The sequence below is a fragment of the Trichosurus vulpecula genome, chromosome 5 (assembly GCF_011100635.1).
Source record: "Trichosurus vulpecula isolate mTriVul1 chromosome 5, mTriVul1.pri, whole genome shotgun sequence".
Taxonomy (NCBI): domain Eukaryota; kingdom Metazoa; phylum Chordata; class Mammalia; order Diprotodontia; family Phalangeridae; genus Trichosurus; species Trichosurus vulpecula.
Window position 1 is genome coordinate 265,948,964 of NC_050577.1, and position 18,204 is coordinate 265,967,167.

Genomic DNA, 18,204 nt, shown 5'->3' on the forward strand with positions numbered 1-18,204 from the left:
TAGATCTGGGTAGCTTTTATTTATGACTTCTTGAAAACTGTTGTTCAGAGTTGTTGTTTTTTTTTAATGATGATTTTCAGGGAGTCCAATGATTCTTTTTTTTAAAGATATTTATTCAGTATCATGATCAGGCTATAATATTTAGCAAACAACAGCAAGAATATAAGAAAAATCTACATTGAAACCCTTTGTTGAATGCTTTGCACTTTTCACAAAACAGAAACTAAAATAACTTGTTACACACTTAGTCACAAATATAATCTTTTTTTTTTTGGCCTAAACAAAAAGAGTGTTATCTAAAGCATGTCTTCTTAAAGCAATTGGGCCTTGCCACCACTGTATTTGACTTCATTCACAAATTTCTTGTGATCTGCATCTTTCCTGTCCCATCTCTAGTGTTCCTCTACTGTCTACTAACAGTAATTAAAATCTTGTGTTACTGCTGTAAAACTACTGCAACTACTGGAACCCCGTAGCCACTTTGGTCATGTGGTTGGCAAAATACTGGCCCCCACCATAAGGGCTGGAAGTCTTTCTTACAAAATTTTCTTTCATGGCACCAAAGGTTGAAGACTATCGTAGTTACCAAAGTCATTATAGCTTCCAAAGATACTTCTATCATTGGCAAAACCATTGTAGCCAACTCCACACTTTTGCCATATTTTCCACCATGACTGCCACCACCTTCTATCATGGCCGAAGTTATTTTTACCAAAGCCACTTCTGTGGCCACCACCAAAGTTCTTTTGACCTCTCTGACTGGAAGAATCCCTGGCCATTTCTTGCTTAGAAAAAGCTTGCCCTACTTCACAGTTATGGCTACTCACAGTTTGGTAATTTTGAAAGACAATCTTATCCACAGAGTCATGGTCATCAGAAGTTATGAAAAAGGCCCCTCTTTTTGCTGCTGCTCCAGTCAGTCATGATTTAAATCATTTCAATTTTTCCGTATTGTCCAAAATTGTCTTTTAAGTGTTATTCCTCGATGACTTGTTTAATGCCATCCGCAAAGATTTTTTTCACAGTTAAGTGGGCACCTGGTCTTTGAGGGTCCTTAATGGAAACTGCTCTCTTTGGTTCAACAACAGGCAATAAAAATTAAGCACCTACTATGTGCCAGGCGCTGTGCTAAGTGCTAGGAATACAAATAAGAAAAAAGAAAGTCCCTGTCCTTAAGGAGCTTATAATCTAATTAGAGAAGACAAAACACAAAAGGAAGCTGAAAAGGGGAGGGAGGGGAAAGGGAGACACCTGATATAAGTTAGAAAAGTCAGTCAGAGAAGTCCCAAAGTAGAACAACCAGGTGAGAAATAAGAAGATAAGTTGAACTCTCTTCTTAAATGGAAGTTTAGAGTTCATGGCCCCACTCTCCAATCAGAGAGGTAGAGGGTAGGGATGAGGCAGAGTACTAAAGCTGACGGGATCTTATAAGTGATGAAGTTATCCCAATAATGAGCTTCTTGGACGGTAGAGAAGTCAGTCAGAGAAGTCCCAAAGTGATACAGGCGGGTAAGAAACAATTCCCCCATCAACTTAGTGAGGTCTTAACATTCATGGCTGCATCTACCTCTTCCACTGTAGCATTGGTAACAAAACCAAATGCCTGGTATCTGCATCTTTAATTACCATACAGCAAGAACGCCGATGCTCAAAAGGACTAGTTAGACTTTCATCTGTCCTCTTGAAGCTCAAGCCTCCAGTGAAAAGCTTTCACAGATGCTCAGGCTCCTTGAGGGATTCCTACTTTGACATGGCAAAAAAGGTGGTAGATACTTCAGCAATCCTTCAGTAGCATCAAGAACAGAAAGCTTGTCCAGTGATTCTTAATTTATTTCTCCTTGTTTTCTAGGTGAGTTGTTTTTATATAAAATATTTTACATCTTCTTATATTTTTTCAATCTTTTGATTTTGTTCAAATATTTCTTACTCTTTCATGGAGATATTTATTCCTAATTTTCAATTAGAAATTAAATTCTAATTAGAATCCTAATTTTCAGAATATGGGGATAAAGTTTTCCACTTTCTCATCTAAACTATTTATTCGCCTTTCAATCCTTTCTTCCATAGCTCTTATTTAATTTGTTATGTCTTATTTCATTTTTTCTAGGTATTCGCATAGTCCTTATAAAAGATCCATTGTTTTCCTTTCAAGTCTTTGCTTGCTGTTATGGTTTTACTCTCTTCTAGTTGGATTTTTAGTTATTTCTGGATTTATAATAATTCTAATAATGGAGGTAGCTAGTGGTGCTGTAGATAGAGTACTAGGCCTGGAATTGGGAAGACCTAAGTTCAGATTTGCCTCAGACATTTTAGCTGTGCAACCCTGTGTAACTCACTTAATCCTCTGTATTCCTCAGTTTCCTCAACTGTAAAATGGGGATCATACTAGCACCTACCTCCCAAACTTGTTGTGAAGATCAATGATATAATGATGATATGATACAATATTTGTAGCATAGTGCTTGGCACAGAGTAATCACTATATACACATTTATTTCCTTTCTCCCCTCAATTTATTTCCTTCCCCCAGCTTTCTTTGAGTCCTAATTAAAATCCTTTCTTTTTCAGGAGGCTTCTCCCAATTAATTCTAGTGCCCTCCCTTTATGAATTATTTTCCTTTTGTCCTGTAAGTTGCTTGTTTGGATGTATTTGTTTGCATATCATCTCCTTTCCTTAGGTTGTGAGCTCCTTGAGGGCAAGGACTGTCTTTTGCCTCTTTTTGCATCCACAGTGCGTGGCACACGCTAAGTGCTTAATAAATGTTGATTGATTAAATTCTTCATGGTGGTCAGTGTCTTCTTTAGTTTACTCATCTCTGCAGGCTTAGTTACTGAACTGTGTGCCATAGCCAGGCTCTGCCTTTTACCATACGTTTGAATGGGGGTGGTCCTGACCCAGGTGACCTGGGTTCCTGTTCTGACCTCCACCTCCCCGGGTTAGATCCCCTTGGATCTTTGAAGTTCAGGTTTGCTGGATCTTCAAGGAGCTGTATGGTAGATCAGAACAGAGGGCTAGGGAATTTGAAGTCCTCAGGTGTCCTAGATCACATGTTCTTGCACTCACACTGATCACTGCCACTCCTGGTGACTTTCAAGGTCCAATTTCTAGGTCTCTGACCACCTTAGGGCTTTCTCAGGGGAGCCCTCTGTTCATTCTGTCTCTGGACATAGAGCCCTGTACACTACATTTGTCTCTGGCCTCTTTCTGGTCACTCTGGAATAATACTATCTTGTCCATCTGCTGGTGCTTCATTTTTTATTGGCCTCTGTTCTCTTGCCCATTGGTTTCTGGCTGACTTTTTGTATAATTCTGGGGCAGATGAGGTCTTTTACTATAATTGCTCATTGGAATTCTTGATTATTATTTGATCTTGTGCAGTTTGTAGATTTTTTACTGGAACAAAAACCATGAGAGCTCTGTTGATTGTCTCCATTTGGAGAGGCAGAGCCAAGATGGTGGAGTGATTGTCTCCATTCAAGCAGCCATCTTGGCCAGATGCCTCCAGTTTCCCCATTTTATAGTTCAGGAAACTAAGTGTTAGAGAAGTTAAGTGAGTTGCTAAGGGCCAAACTATTCATAAAGTGTCAGAAGCAGGATTTAAACCCAAGCCTTCTCGATTCCAGGGCCTTCATTCTTGCCACTTTGCTGCCACTCTGTGCCAAGGACTTGAGATAGGGTGGTAGGTGTGTATGTAGAAAGAAAGGAATGGATGTGAAAGATATTGTAGAAGTAGAACCATAATTGTCAGTTGATTGGATATGTAGAGTGATGAAAAAAGAAGTATTGAAGATGCCTCCAAGGGGATGGTTTCTAAAGTAAGACAGAAAGTCTTTTCTATTTGGAAAGTTCATAAGCAACTTGTCAGTCTTCACGACAAGACATTTCATCTTTGTGCCTTTGCACAGAATGTCTCCCCGCTCCTGGAATGTATTCATGCATTACCTTTACTTCAGAGCATCCCTGGCTTCCTTCAAGGCTCAATTAAAGTGTCATCTCTTACATAAGAATTTTCCTCATCACCTTAGTTACTAGTGTCTCCCCACCCCCCGCCTCCATATTACTTCGTATTTATCTTGTACATGTTTTGTATTTACTTGTTTATGTTGTTTCTTCCCTCCAATAGAATGGAAATTCCTTGAGGAAGAGGAATTTTCATTTTTGTCATTGTAACTCTTAACACACCTAGCACAGTGCCTGTAATAGTAGGCACCTAATAATTTGATAAGTAGGCTTATCAAATGAATGAATTCTCTAATAGATAAGTGGGTATGAATAGTTTCTCTCTTTTTTCTTTTTTAATTAATTTAGTTTAAACTTAAATACTAGCACTTAAATACAAAATAAGAAAAGAAAAAGAAACATTATAAATTTGAATAAAAAATTAAGGGGAAAAAAAGCATTGCCATGTGCACAGCAGAACATAAAAAAGGATTCAAAATATACAGCAATAAATTTCTATTTCAAGAAAGTCTATATTATAATTACTATGCATTGTGTTCAGAGCTGTCCATCTTTTCTTTGCTTCCTTGTAAGTTTTCTTTTGTTCTCTGCTGTTCTTTTTTCCCCCTTCTCCCCCACAAGAAGACTACAATTAAGGGCAGATATGTATGTATGTATGTAATATATACAAACACATACACGTATAGAAACGCATATACATATACAAACATACATGTATACACATAAAGATATATACATGCATATACACATACATACAGACACTTACATATACATATACTTAGATATCTATAATCATACTCATATATAGATATATACATTCATGTGCATCGATGAAAGACTGTACTGTATTGATTTGTCCTCTGTTTCTCTGAGAGTACATAACCTCTTTCTTCATAAGTCCAAGTCTTTCTGTAGTTTTCTAAGCCTATCCACTCATCATTTCCTACACCACAGAAATATTCCAACCTCATGCTGTCTAGTTATTTCAAATAGTCTAAGGTTATGAATAGCTTCAAAAGAAGAATTTCAAAAGTTTCAATAACCACATGAAAAATACTCAAAATCATTAATAATAAAGCGTATACAAATTAAAACAACTCTGAGTTTTCATCTCTTACCCATCAAATTGGCAGAGGTGATATTTATTTTGCTCCTTTTGTCCCAAATTGTGATTTCCTCTCTACTGGAAAGACTTGCCAATGGTTACACTGGGCAAAGATGATAAATGACAAAAAAAAAAGAAAAAAGTATATGGAGGGACATGGGAAAACTTGTGCAATAATATGCTGTTGGTGAGTTGTAAACTGGTTCAACCATTCTGGAAAGTAATTTGGAATTAGTGGAGAAGAGTCTTTAAATTATTCATAACTTTTGAGTCAGAGCTTCCACTACTGGGTATATATTCCTAGGAATTCAAAGTCAAAAAGAAAGATCCCATATATACCAAAAACATTCAGAGTAGCACTTTCTTGTAGTAGCCAAAAAAAAAAAAAGGAAACATTGCAGTTGCCCATCAGTTGGAGAATGGTTAGATGAATTGTGGTATATGAATATAATATTATTGAGTCTTAAGAAATGAAAAATATGAGGAATAGAGAAGCAAGGTAAAACCCATATGAACTGATGCAGAGTGAGGTAAGTAGAACCAGGAGAATAATATATAGAAAGATTATAATAAAGTAAATGTTAAAACAATGCTAAAAGGCAGCAGAACTCTTCTGATTGATTAAAATGTTCAATCATGGCCCCAAGAACAGAGAATGAAATATACTTCTCTTTCCCATCCTCTCAATTGAGAAGTGGGAGATTGCACGTGGGAAACAGAGCTTATCCCGTCAGATTATGTTGGTTTTGCTTAACTTTTTTTTATGTTACAAGGGAGGGTTCACTGGTAGGGGTTGTTCCAGGAAAGGACTTTGACCTAACAATAAAAGGTTATTAATAAATCATTTTCATAAGAGTGAATAACCAGAGAGGAAGTGGAAGTGGTGAATGTCAAGGACTTTTTCTCTGAATTTAGTTATGAAGAAAGATATTTGCTGGCAATGCGAAAGGACTCCAAGTCAAGGGAAGGTTTTTAAAGAATTGAGAAGACTAGCTACAAATAGTGGTACATGCCTATAATCCCTGTCACCAGCGAATCTCAGGGGCTTATGGATCACTTGAGCTCCAGAATTCTCACCTTCAGTAAGCTAAATTGATTGGGTGGTTTTATTGTTCTGTTATTTCTGTTAGAAAAGAATGACTAGAGGGTGGCGAGGGTAAGGGAAAGAAAGGTTGGGGAAAATTATCTCACATAATGAGGGTGCACAAGTAGACATCTTGAACTTGGATCTCCTCTGCACTGGTCAAAAGAAGGAAGAATACAACCATACACACACAGAGAGATACATTTCACACAACAAGGAAATCGGAGGGAAAGGGAAGAAGTAGAGAGGGGGGATTTGAGGAGAGGCAGTTTAAGGGAGAGATTATTTCTAATCAAAACACACTCTAAGAATACATAAAAATATTTGTAGCTCTTTGAGGTGGCAAAGAATGGGAATCTTTGCCAAAGAAGGGGTACTCATAAACTAGGAAATGGATGAACAAGTTGTAGTATATAAATGTGGTGGAATACTACTTTGCTGATCTCTTATCAGCATGATTAATGACAATTCCAGAGAACTAATGACGAAATATGCTACCTACCTCATGATAGAGGCGTGAAGGACTCAGAATGCAGAATGAAACATTTTGTTACTGGGTTATGTCAGTCGTGTTTGTGACCCTTTTTGGGATTTTCTTGGCAAAGACACTGGAATGGTTTGCCATTTCCTTCTCCGTTCATTTTACAGATGAGAACTGAGACAAAGAGGGTTAAGTGACTTCCCCAAGGTCACACAACTGGTATCTGAGGTTGGATTTGAATTCATGAAGATGAGTCTTCCTGATTCTAAGCCTAGTGCTCTATCCGCTGCGCTATCTGTAGAAATTTGTGACATATACATATATATATAATGAATTTTGTTTTTCTTGTATTCTTAGTTGGGAGTAGGGGCGAGTGGGTGTGTGGGTGAGAAAGGAGATTTTGGCTGATTAGAATCTCTTATACCTCTTTTACCATTTAGCCAATTCTGATTTTTAGGGAGTTTTTATCTTCAGTATTGTTTGTACCTCTTTTACCGAATTGTTAATTCTCATTTCATAATCTTCTTGCATAGCTCTCATTTATTTTTCTAACTTATCCTTTATTACTCTTATTTGACTTTTTAAACTTTTTTTAAAGCTTTAAAAAAAAAAATTCTTCTTGGAATTCTTGTTGGTCTTATATCCAATCTGTATTTTTCTTTGTAGGTACTTTTAAGTCACTATCTTATTTAGTCTTCCCTATCACCATAGTACACTTCAAGTTCCTAACCCAGGTTTGAGTCTGATGGCTTGTGTGTGGTTGAGTTTCCTTAGAATGCTACTGGTCTCAGTCACAGTTAGCATGCTAGGAAGTTCTGCAGGTTCAGAGTAACTGAACTGTTGACTTCTCCTTGGTTTTAGTTTCCTGCCCTGGTTTATTCCACTTCAGTCTTATGTGTGGGACTAAAAGTTAGAACTAAGTACCCCATCTGCTCTTGAGTTCAGAGACACACAGTTATGTTTTAGAACTTGTTCCTTGCTCCTTACCCAGGTAGGGCCCGACTCCTCTCTGTCCCTGGAACTGTAATCGTTAGCTGGGTACCAAGCAACAAAATTGCTAGATGGTTACTTGTTCCTGCTCCCAATATTAGTACAGGAGTCCTCTGGGAGCTCTTTTCTGCCCAGGCGTTTAGTCTCCTTACTGTCCCTGGATGCTAAGCTGCTCTCTGCTGCCATAACTTGGAGCTGCTTCCACTTTGATGGGTACCTGACCAGCTTCCACCCCAATGTCCAAAAACCTCTCTGTCTGTCTTTCTAAGCTGCCCAGGGCTGAAAAATGACCCACTGTAGCTTTTTCTTGGCTTTCCCCATCAGAATTTGGTTTGGCACATTTTCTAGGTCATTGTGGAGAGAGTGTGTTGGAAGAGCTAGGCAAAAATGTTATCTTTCACTCTACCTCAAAAATATGTTTATTTATTTTTAAGGAAGAGTAAGGAATAGGGGGATATGGAAGGAAACTGATCACAGAAATAAATTTCAGAGTTCAAAGTAGAAAAATGGATTTTTGCTCATAGATCATTGAGTAGGTATCCTGTAAAGTGTATTCAGGGATGTGCTGGAGCCAGTTCAAAAATAAGGAAAGACAACTGTTAAATTTTCATTGTGAACATTTATACTTCCCAAAATGGCAAATGCCACAAATCAGAGTGTAATTTATTGTTTTTATTGATTGTCTAGACTTTAAAAAGTGGTTGAGAAAATGTTAATAATGCAGATTAAGCTTAAACATGGGTACAATTTTTTCCCCCAGAGAGCTGGCTGTTGAGTATTTGCTAACATATCCCTGGGTATGAACATCCCTATAAGTGACTGAGTTGAGACAGAGCTCATGGAAATTGATGAAGCTGATGAACAGAGAGGCCAGCAAATTAAAGTTCTAAGATCTACTTTCTCCTTGGGAATCTATTTACTGAAATGTTCATCTGTTAGCCAAAGTTGTGATCTTTTTTTTCTTTTTCAAAGTTTTCTTTTCTTTTCCTTACTCTCTAAAGTAGGGATGGTCACCTAGCTTTGAGGTGACAGCAACTTCACCTGGTAAGTGATGGGAATCTCAGGATCTTTATGGATCAATATGATTTGAACTAATAATGAAACACAGAGGAGAATACTTAGATGGACCTACTGCAAATAATAATAATCAGGCCCCATTATTATCTTACAGTTTTCCAGATCCTAACAAAGATCCCAAACAGAAGCAGATTCAAGCCTAGACTTGAAGTAAAAAGGTAAAGAGACTTCCTGGCAAGGTCACAAAACAAGTCAGTAGAAACATTATTTGGGAACCTATTCTTCTTACTTTCCAGCTCTATTGTCCCCTTCAACACTCAACTTTGCTGCTTTCCTTTCCTAATGACTAACTGAAAGGAAGAAGAAATTGTTTTTCAAGAGTTAGAGAGGTATGTTAATACTTGAGACTGACAATATGGTAAGACTGGTATCTATTGACTTGCCTTGTATGTTCACAGTTCAATTAATTAATTTTAATATAATTTGTTATTTTGATATATGCATATAATGCATATATGCATTTGATATATGCATTGATATATGCATGTGATGTATATGATATATGCATTTGATATCTAGTATTTAATTGGTTATCTTGACCTAACATTTGTTTCGAACCTCTCTTACTTGGATGGATAACCCACAGAACTCATTCATCAGTAAGCATATTTTTGACAGACATTGTAGACAAATAATGTGCTAGGCCCAGAATGGAATAGGAGGAGGAGATCAAATTGGATTGCCTTTGGGAAATTATGCAATGATTTTAATGACCTCAATCTTTTCCCTGAAAAAAATGACCTATCTTTTAAAAAATGTTTTATTACTTTTTTTAAACATAATTGTCACTTTGCCCCTTATCCCAATAAAGTCCTCCCTCAGAACAAATAAATACATATCAATTTGGGAAGTCCAAGGGTCAGGAAGCCCATTTTAAGATGAATATTCTTTTGGTGATGCTCTGTGACTGCCAGTTATGAAATACCACAATCTCCAAAGAGTTACATTTGTGGGTCACCCAAAATACAATGGAGAGGAATATGGTGGGCAATTTTAAACTGAAATCTATTGCCAGCAAAGGATTATGTGGGAGAAATAGCGCAAAGGATATCATCAAAGTAACATATGACCAGAAAAGGAGTCAAGTCTTTCACAGACTAAAAGTGAAGCATACCTGATAGATCACAGGGGTCCATCCAAGATTCTTAGGGCCTTCCATTGGATTTCATGAAATGTCAGCTCTTGAGCAAGGCCCCCAGTATGGTAAATGAAGCTCTGTGAAAGATTTATGGGAAGTCATGGACACATCATATGGGATAAAAAGGCACAGATGGGTTATGATCATTGGAGGGAGCAACCACATGAATGAGATCACAAATAATAATAATATATGATATATAATTCTTTTTTTGTTTGTTGTTTTTTTTTGGAGGGAGGAAGGTAGGACAATTGGGGTTAAGTGACTTCCCCAAGGTCACACAGCTAGTAAGTGTGTCAAGTGTCTGAGGTCACATTTAAACTCACGTCCTCCTGACTGCAGGGCCGGTGTTCTACTCACTGCCGTCACCTAGCTGCCCTTCAATGATACATAATTCTTTACAATGTACAAAGCATTTTACATAGATTATCTCATGTGAGCCTACCACCTAATTTATGAAGTAGGGACTACATGTGTTCTTTCTCTATTTTATGGATGAAGAAGTCGAGGTTCAGAGCAGGGGTGTGTTGGGGTCAGATCTAAACAGTGGAGAGCAGCAATGGTAAAATTTTCAGTGAGGACATTTACACCTTCCAAATAGGCAAAAACTACAAGTTAGGGCTTGATTTATTGTTTTGTTGCTTGTCTAGACTTAAGAAAGTGGTAGAGAAAATGTTAACAATGCAGATTAAATTTAAAACTGTGTAGTATGCATTTCCCTCCCCCCTTCTCCCACCCACCAGTTGATTAAATATTTACCAGCATACCACTTACCCATAGGATACATAGGCAGTATGTGAACCCAGGTATTCCTGACTTTCTATCCCACTGCCTCTTTCTAGATCTATGGAAGTGTAAAGTTAACTCAGTTACTATTCAGTATTGTATATTGTTTTTGTTTGTCTTTGTGACATATCCCTAGATACTACCTAAATTTTAATGTCCTCACATCATGGCTAAATGAATCAATTAATTTACTAATGTGTTTTATTTATTTTATTTTTAACATAGATTATATAAATTGCTATTGTATTTATTTACATGTTATTTAAAAATAAATAAATACATTTGGATAAATTTATGAACAGGAATTGGCATAAAGGCTATTAATGAGGAAATGTAAGATCTGCCACCCTGGTGCGGATGGGTTCCCCTGCCTCAAGTCTCTGCCTACCCCAGTCCACTCAGCAGCCAAAGCCATGTTCCTAAAGAACTGGTCTCACCATATCACTCCTTGCTCAATAAACTCCAGGGGCTCCTATTTTCTCTTGGAGTAAAAAATAAAATCCCTTGTTTGGCTTTTAAAAGCCCTTCATACCCTGGCCCCTTCCAACCTCTGCAGTCCTTATGCTTTACCACCCCCTACAAAGACTCAAAGATCCTGCTACACTGGCCTTCAGCGCACTCCCATCTTCTGACTTCTTTCACTGGCTGTTTTCCTCGTACCCTCAGCCCGGGCCCTTCCTCGCCCCCCCACTTTTATTCCCCTTCCCCAATGGTGTCTCCCCCATTAGAACGTGAACTTCTTGAGGGCAGAGACTTTTTTTTTTCATTTCTTTGTATCTCCTGAGCCTGGCTCTGTACCTGGAACACAGTAAATGCTTAGTCTTCATTGACTTGAAGGAAGAAGAAATTGAGGCGGGAGTTCTCGGAGCAACGAGATTACAAAACCCCTGAAATATATATACACGAGTGTGGCCACAGCTCTAAAGGCTGCCCTGTCAAGAGTCAGTCCAGCAACACTCTCTTATTAATTGTGCTTTTTAAAATTACGTAGCAGGCACTGTGATAAGGTTGGGGATACAAGGAAAGGCCAATGGGTTGCGATTACTTTTTTCTAACGTCATTACAAAGACAGACTAACAGCCAAGGAGGGCTCAGGGACGTAACCAAGGTCAGCCTGACTACCGTCTTACTATACAATCTTATTTCAAGGGCCAAATACCCTAAGAGGGAAAGTCTCGTGAGGGCCCAAGGTCCAAAGACAACCCACGTGTTTCCCAGAGTTCTTCCTCTTTAAGGGTGGTCCCGCCCACTCCTAACCTCAACTGACACTCATCTGGACCAATTACTTTCTAATTCTCCGAGAGTTAAAGCCAAATTGCAGGCATTATCCAATGAAAATTAAGTATATGAGAGTGGCAACGGCTCTGACCAACGGGAGAAGGGCTGATAGAACTTGTCCTATGGAAACTTGGCTTAGAGTGAAGAGCACGGAACTAAGCCAATGCTAGCGCCGGACCCTGTTGGAGTTCCGCCCCGCCGCTGTAGAGTCGGCAGCTGCGGAAGGTTGCGGCGCTCAGTCTCTACCCAGACTCCGCCATGTTGGGGTTGTTGGGCCGCGCTGCCTCGGCCTCGGCCTCGGGCGCCCTTCGGGGCCTCGGCGCTTCGGCACCGTTGCCCCAAGCCCAGACCTTGTTGCGGGCGGTCCCAGCCGCGCTCCAGCCGGGTAAGTAAATATCTTTGGGGGTTGGGCCCGTCCCGTCAGTCCGTGACCTTGAGTCGCGTCGGGCCTGCTGGCTGGAGCCCGAGCCCGAGGGAAAGGAGGGCGGGAGATGAGGGGATGGCAGCGGGACCGGGGCCGTGCCCTGCCCTCCCCTGTGTGAAGGGCATTGGGTGTGGGGAGAAACAGAGATGGCCCCCGGCCCCGCGTCCTTCATCTCCGGGGCCTAAGCCGTGGGCGCCGCAGTGACCTTCCCTCTCCACGCTGGAAGCATGGCTCCACGGAAAGCGGGCTTACCGGTGTGGGAGTGGGGGTGGGAGAAGCCCAGGCCCGGATGAACAGTGCGGGGCTGCCAAGCCACGGGCCTGCAGGAGGCCCGACCCCGTCCCACCGGCCGCCGCTTGGTCGGGGCCGGGACCCCCGGTGACCTCTAAACGACGTCCTCTTCCCTTCCGCAGCCCGCGACTATGCGGCCATGACCTCCCCCGCCTCCAAGAGCGGGGCTGCCAGCGGGCGCATCGTGGCGGTCATCGGGGCCGTGGTGGACGTGCAGTTTGATGAGGGACTCCCTCCCATCCTCAATGCCCTCGAAGTGCAGGACAGGGAAACCAGGCTGGTTCTGGAGGTCGCCCAACATCTGGGTAAGTACAAATCTCTCCTGGGTTCAAGGTTACTTCGGGCCGGGAAAGACTTGATATTGACATTATATAGACCGCAGCCCGTGCCCTAATAAACCTCTCTTCGGTGATGATTTTTTACTTGATGACTTTCGTTCTTCTGAGTTTGCTGAAGCCACAATTAGAATCTGAGCAAGAGAGTTCAACCTGGCCTGGTATGGGTTATTCACTTATTTATTAGGTTTTTTTGGTATGCTCTTGACAGAAAGTATCAAGTAATAGGATTAGATGCATCTATGAAACTGTTTTCTGTCCTCCACTAACAGGTGAGAGCACAGTCCGCACCATTGCTATGGATGGTACTGAAGGATTGGTCAGAGGGCAGAAGGTCCTGGATTCTGGTGCCCCAATCAAAATCCCTGTGGGGCCTGAGACCCTAGGAAGAATCATGAATGTGATTGGAGAGCCTATCGATGAAAGGGGTCCAATCAAAACCAAACAGTGAGTTCCAGTAGCTTCAGCTTTCCACCAAGAGTTGTTGCTGTAGTACTTACCTATCTACACAAATTATATCTTAATGCAAGCTATTAGTGTGATGACTCCTTCCTCTATGACACTTAACAATTGCTCCATGAAGAATATTTGTTTAAAATGTATGAATGTAATATAAAGTAAGCAATTGATTTTTAACACAATTGACAATTGAGTACGATAAGATTGAGAGATAAAGGTATGGAAACCTGAAGAACATATGCATTTAAGATGTGATTTTTTTTTTCTCCTATTTGGGGGTTTAAGTATGATGATGAGTTTGCATTATTTATCCTAAATTCTCAGAACTTTAGTCCATCCTCCTAGGTTTTTTTCCTCCATGAAAGGGAAAACTGGTATACAGGGGCATTTGTTGATGTGTGCCAGAGAATCCCTTAGCTAGGAGGTTATCGCTAGAGAGAACAAACTGATTGCTTTCTGGATCTTCTTCTGCACAGGTTTGCTGCTATTCATGCTGAGGCTCCTGAATTCATAGAGATGAGTGTAGAACAAGAAATCCTGGTCACTGGCATCAAAGTTGTGGATCTTTTGGCGCCATATGCGAAGGGTGGCAAAATTGGTATGTTAGATGTGGGAGGCATTTCAGTGTTTATCTGACAATTACATGGCATGGACAGTGTGGTAGGGGAGTAAAAAGAGACGCAGATTCTAATTCTGACTTTGCCACTAGTTAATGTATTGATCTTTGCAAGTCCTGTTACTTGTCTAAACTTCAGTGAACTTGGGTGTTAAAAAAAAAAAGTCGAAAGTCACATTTTAAAGTGATTTTAAATGTGGTAACCAGTTACAATGATGACGATTTCAGTGACAAGCATTTTCTCAGCCTTAACTTATGACTCACATTTAAGCAGTGTTTGATTTGATCAGGGATGATGTGGAGAGCTTTAGGTCAGATTCCATTAAGGTGAAATTGCTTTAGTTAGGCAGATCTTCTGTGTAGCTCCTCTTTCTCTTTATTTATGTTAGGTGTTATATTTTGGAGCAGCACCAGACTTGTTAGCCATCCTTCACTGATGAGTAGCTATCTGACTTTCGTTCTTCTGATTTTGCTGAAGCCAGATGCCACTTCTGAGGAGGAAAACCAAGAATAATTTAGTGTTAACTGTTATCCCTTCTTTTTAAATTGGAGGTTATGATTCTTGGAATTTAAGAATTATTTGAGTGTTCGTCTTCTTTCCACAGGTCTGTTTGGTGGTGCTGGTGTGGGAAAGACAGTATTGATTATGGAACTAATCAACAATGTTGCCAAGGCCCATGGTGGTTATTCTGTGTTTGCTGGTGTTGGTGAACGGACTCGAGAAGGCAATGACTTGTACCACGAGATGATTGAGTCTGGTGTCATCAATCTGAAGGACACCACTTCCAAGGTGATCCAGATGTTGCTTCTATAACCTGGGCCCCTTTTTTTTTTCTTGGAGGGGGAAAGGCAGGGCAGTTGGGGTTAAGTGACTTACCCAAGGTCACATAGCTAATATGTCACGTGTCTTGAGGCCTGATTTGAACTCCTGACTCCAGGACCAGTGCTGTACTCACTGCGCCACCTAGCTGCCCCAACCCAGGCTCTTCTAAGAGTCCATTATGGACTTCTGTTTTATTTGTAACTATCTCATCTTTAGAGTCTTCCATGTTTAGTCTTTATATCAAAATTATTGGTACTTAGTTGTGATGTGCCCATTCTTTTCTGTGACTTCTGGTAACATTTTACAGACCTTACTTATCTTTTGCAATTTGGAAGCTTCAGATTACTCATTTTTATAAGTTTTCTTAGAGGGATTTGGTTTGGATCATATAAAGACGCACTTTGTTTTGACTTTTCCAGTATCTTTAGTAAGAGGCAGGTACAGGTTGAAAAGTAATAGCATCTCATTCTCATAACTAATACTCAGGATTCTATACCATACACAGCTTTTGTTGACTTGTTCTTGGACAAGAGGCTCTGGACTATTATAGGTTAGAATCAAGGTAGTTTTTTTCTGCTTTCCTGAGTTTTATGTCCCCCACAGGTAGCGTTGGTATATGGTCAAATGAATGAACCACCTGGCGCTCGGGCTCGGGTAGCCTTGACTGGCCTCACTGTGGCTGAATACTTCAGAGACCAAGAGGGTCAAGATGTACTGCTTTTCATTGATAACATCTTCCGATTTACTCAGGCTGGCTCAGAGGTAAGAGGGATGAGAGGGATGAGTAATGAGAGATTGGAGGGTGGGGAAGGGGAAAGCTAACAGGGTGAACTAAATGAAGCTACAGGTGTTTTAACATCCTTGGTTCTCTCTCCCTTCTTTCCTCCCAGGTGTCTGCTTTACTAGGCAGAATCCCCTCTGCTGTCGGTTACCAGCCCACCTTGGCCACTGATATGGGCACCATGCAGGAAAGAATTACCACAACCAAGAAGGGTTCTATCACCTCTGTGCAAGTAAGAGAATTTTAAAGTCTGTTACATATGCTGTTACCCAACTCCTACTCCTCCATTAGAATGTTAGAATTGGAATTGAGGTATTCTTTTTTTAAAAGTTATATAAACATCTAATTACATTTTTGAGTAATTTCAAGCTTGAAGGACCTTAAAGGATCTAATCCACCCTTAAACTAATGGATGAGAAAATAGATCCAGAGAGGCTGAATGACTTAACCTGGATTAACCTTGGGCCTCAGGGCCAGGATTTCACAGCAGAACCTGTGGTGCCAAATCTGGTGCTTTTCCATAATACTATGCTACACCCACAAAATTTTAGATACCTGCAAATGTGTGACTCTGTATGTAGGGTTTTATCACCTAAAGCACAACAGGGAAGTACACACTGTATCTAGCTAGGTCACATTCTGTGGTGCATAAAAGTGAAGAGGAAAGCAAAAGGAATAGTCTCTAGGGTAGCCATTGGTTCCTTATCAGGATGAGCCTCTTGAAATCCTAAGTTCTCTAGGCTTGGGCTCTGCCATAATCAGCTCATTGAAGTATTATCTATAAAGTAAAGGAGGTGACTAGATCTCCATCTTTGAAATAATATTAGAAGAACTTGAATTCTTCTGGGTTTGAAAAAAGATATTGTGCTTCTTAACGATGTTTAATTGCTCCAAATTAGGCCATCTATGTGCCTGCTGATGACTTGACTGATCCGGCTCCTGCCACCACCTTTGCCCACTTGGATGCTACCACTGTGCTGTCCCGGGCCATTGCTGAGCTGGGCATTTACCCTGCAGTGGATCCTCTGGACTCCACTTCCCGGATCATGGACCCCAACATTGTTGGCAATGAGCACTATGATGTTGCTCGAGGTGTGCAAAAGATTCTGCAGGTGAGCATCCCTGGAAGGGAGGAAGGGTAAAAATTTGCATCAGTAGAAATAGGGATTGAGTGTCAAAACCATTAATGCTGCAATATTGGGATAGGAATGAAGTATTAATAATGCTTTGAAAGATCTAAAAATATGTAAGTGTAAAGTTCTAGGACCCTTGAGGATCCTTTCTAAATGAAAGGAATTCATGTATCCCTTTGCTGGACCAAGCTTAAATTGACATTTCTCCCCTAGGACTATAAGTCCCTCCAAGACATCATTGCTATCCTTGGTATGGACGAGTTGTCTGAAGAAGACAAGTTGACAGTGTCTCGGGCCCGGAAAATCCAGCGTTTCTTGTCGCAGCCATTCCAGGTTGCTGAGGTTTTCACAGGACATATGGGGAAGTTGGTGCCGCTGAAAGAAACCATTAAGGGATTCCAGCAAATCTTGGCAGGTAAGAAAGCTGTTGAGTTGGATGTTCTTTGTATACCGAGGCATCTTACAAAGATAACTGGCTTCTAGAATGTATGCACAATTTTCCCATTTAACTCTGTGAAATGATCCTTTCACTTTTAACCTTTATGATTCTTTAGTACTTTGGTTTTAATTTGCTTTTTTTTTGTTAATATCTTTCACACCCTCTTCTATTCTTGATGCTACCATCCTTACTGAGATCTACTGTAACATTCGTTCTAGACTGCCTATCTTCCTCCAGTCCCTCTCCTTTTTTTTGTTTTTAAGTTACAGGTGACTCCCCTCGCCTCCCCCCCCAAAAAAAAACCCCAAATTTTCTAATGTTCAGATCTGATCAGCTTTAGAAACTTGTAGTGGCATCTTCTTGCCCATCAGCTAAGTACTTTTCTCATATCATACCCTTGATCACAGGCCCTCACTAACAATCCAATCTACTTTTTTCAGCCTTATTTCACATTATCAACAATGTTCCCATACGTTGTTGTGTTTCCTGCCACCATGTATTCACATGCAGCTCTTCTTCAACTTTTGTCCTAGTACTTTCTTATTTATATAATTTATTATCTTCTTAGTCTTTATATCATTTATTACCTGAATGTTAGGCATCTCTTCTCCCCTTGCCCCCACTATCTGTTAATTAAGATCTGTAATTTTTTAACTCCATGTACTTAGCATAATTATTTCCACTTAGTGGATGTTTTAATAAAACTTTCAATTTGTTGCCCTAAAAGATGAGGATCTTTTTTTTCTCTCACTTTTGTTTTCTTTACCCGTACCAGGTCAGTATGACCATCTCCCAGAGCAGGCCTTCTATATGGTTGGACCCATTGAAGAAGCTGTGACAAAAGCTGAAAAGCTGGCTGAAGAGCACTCATGAAGGGTCACCTTCATCTGCTACACATCCATCAGTTTCAGTTGTCTGAGCAAGCTACACAAGAACTTTGGTTGGAAAAGCTATGTACTGTCTGAAGAATATTTAAACTTTTGAATAAAATGTACATCTCACA

General features: G+C 40.2%; 1 protein-coding gene, 2 non-coding genes and 1 pseudogene across 3 annotated transcripts; 3 read left to right on the forward strand and 1 right to left on the reverse strand.

Moving 5' to 3' along the window:
• Nucleotides 1-459: 459 nt before the first annotated feature.
• On the reverse strand, nt 460-1,752 carry LOC118851284 (annotated as a pseudogene).
• A 10,326-nt stretch (nt 1,753-12,078) lies between these two features.
• On the forward strand, nt 12,079-18,204 carry ATP5F1B (ATP synthase F1 subunit beta). The gene is made up of 10 exons (XM_036759816.1): nt 12,079-12,285; nt 12,738-12,920; nt 13,223-13,397; nt 13,886-14,007; nt 14,631-14,815; nt 15,452-15,610; nt 15,739-15,861; nt 16,529-16,741; nt 16,976-17,177; nt 17,977-18,204. Exons 1-10 carry the CDS (start codon nt 12,159-12,161, stop codon nt 18,072-18,074), a joined length of 1,587 nt encoding a protein of 528 aa, XP_036615711.1. The 5' UTR covers nt 12,079-12,158; the 3' UTR covers nt 18,075-18,204.
• LOC118852478 lies at nt 13,018-13,094 on the forward strand. Its single transcript, XR_005010555.1, has one exon. It is a non-coding gene; the product is annotated as a small nucleolar RNA SNORD59 (small nucleolar RNA).
• On the forward strand, nt 14,453-14,525 carry LOC118852477. The gene has a single exon (XR_005010554.1). It is a non-coding gene; the product is annotated as a small nucleolar RNA SNORD59 (small nucleolar RNA).

Excerpts from the sequence above, each read along its gene's own strand:
- ATP5F1B (XM_036759816.1), top strand. The coding sequence starts at position 12,159 with ATGTTGGGGTTGTTGGGCCGCGCTGCCTCGGCCTCGGCCTCGGGCGCC. Across the intron at positions 12,921-13,222 it reads GGAGGTCGCCCAACATCTGG|GTGAGAGCACAGTCCGCACC; the intron begins GTAAGTACAAAT and ends CTCCACTAACAG. Across the intron at positions 17,178-17,976 it reads ATTCCAGCAAATCTTGGCAG|GTCAGTATGACCATCTCCCA; the intron begins GTAAGAAAGCTG and ends TACCCGTACCAG.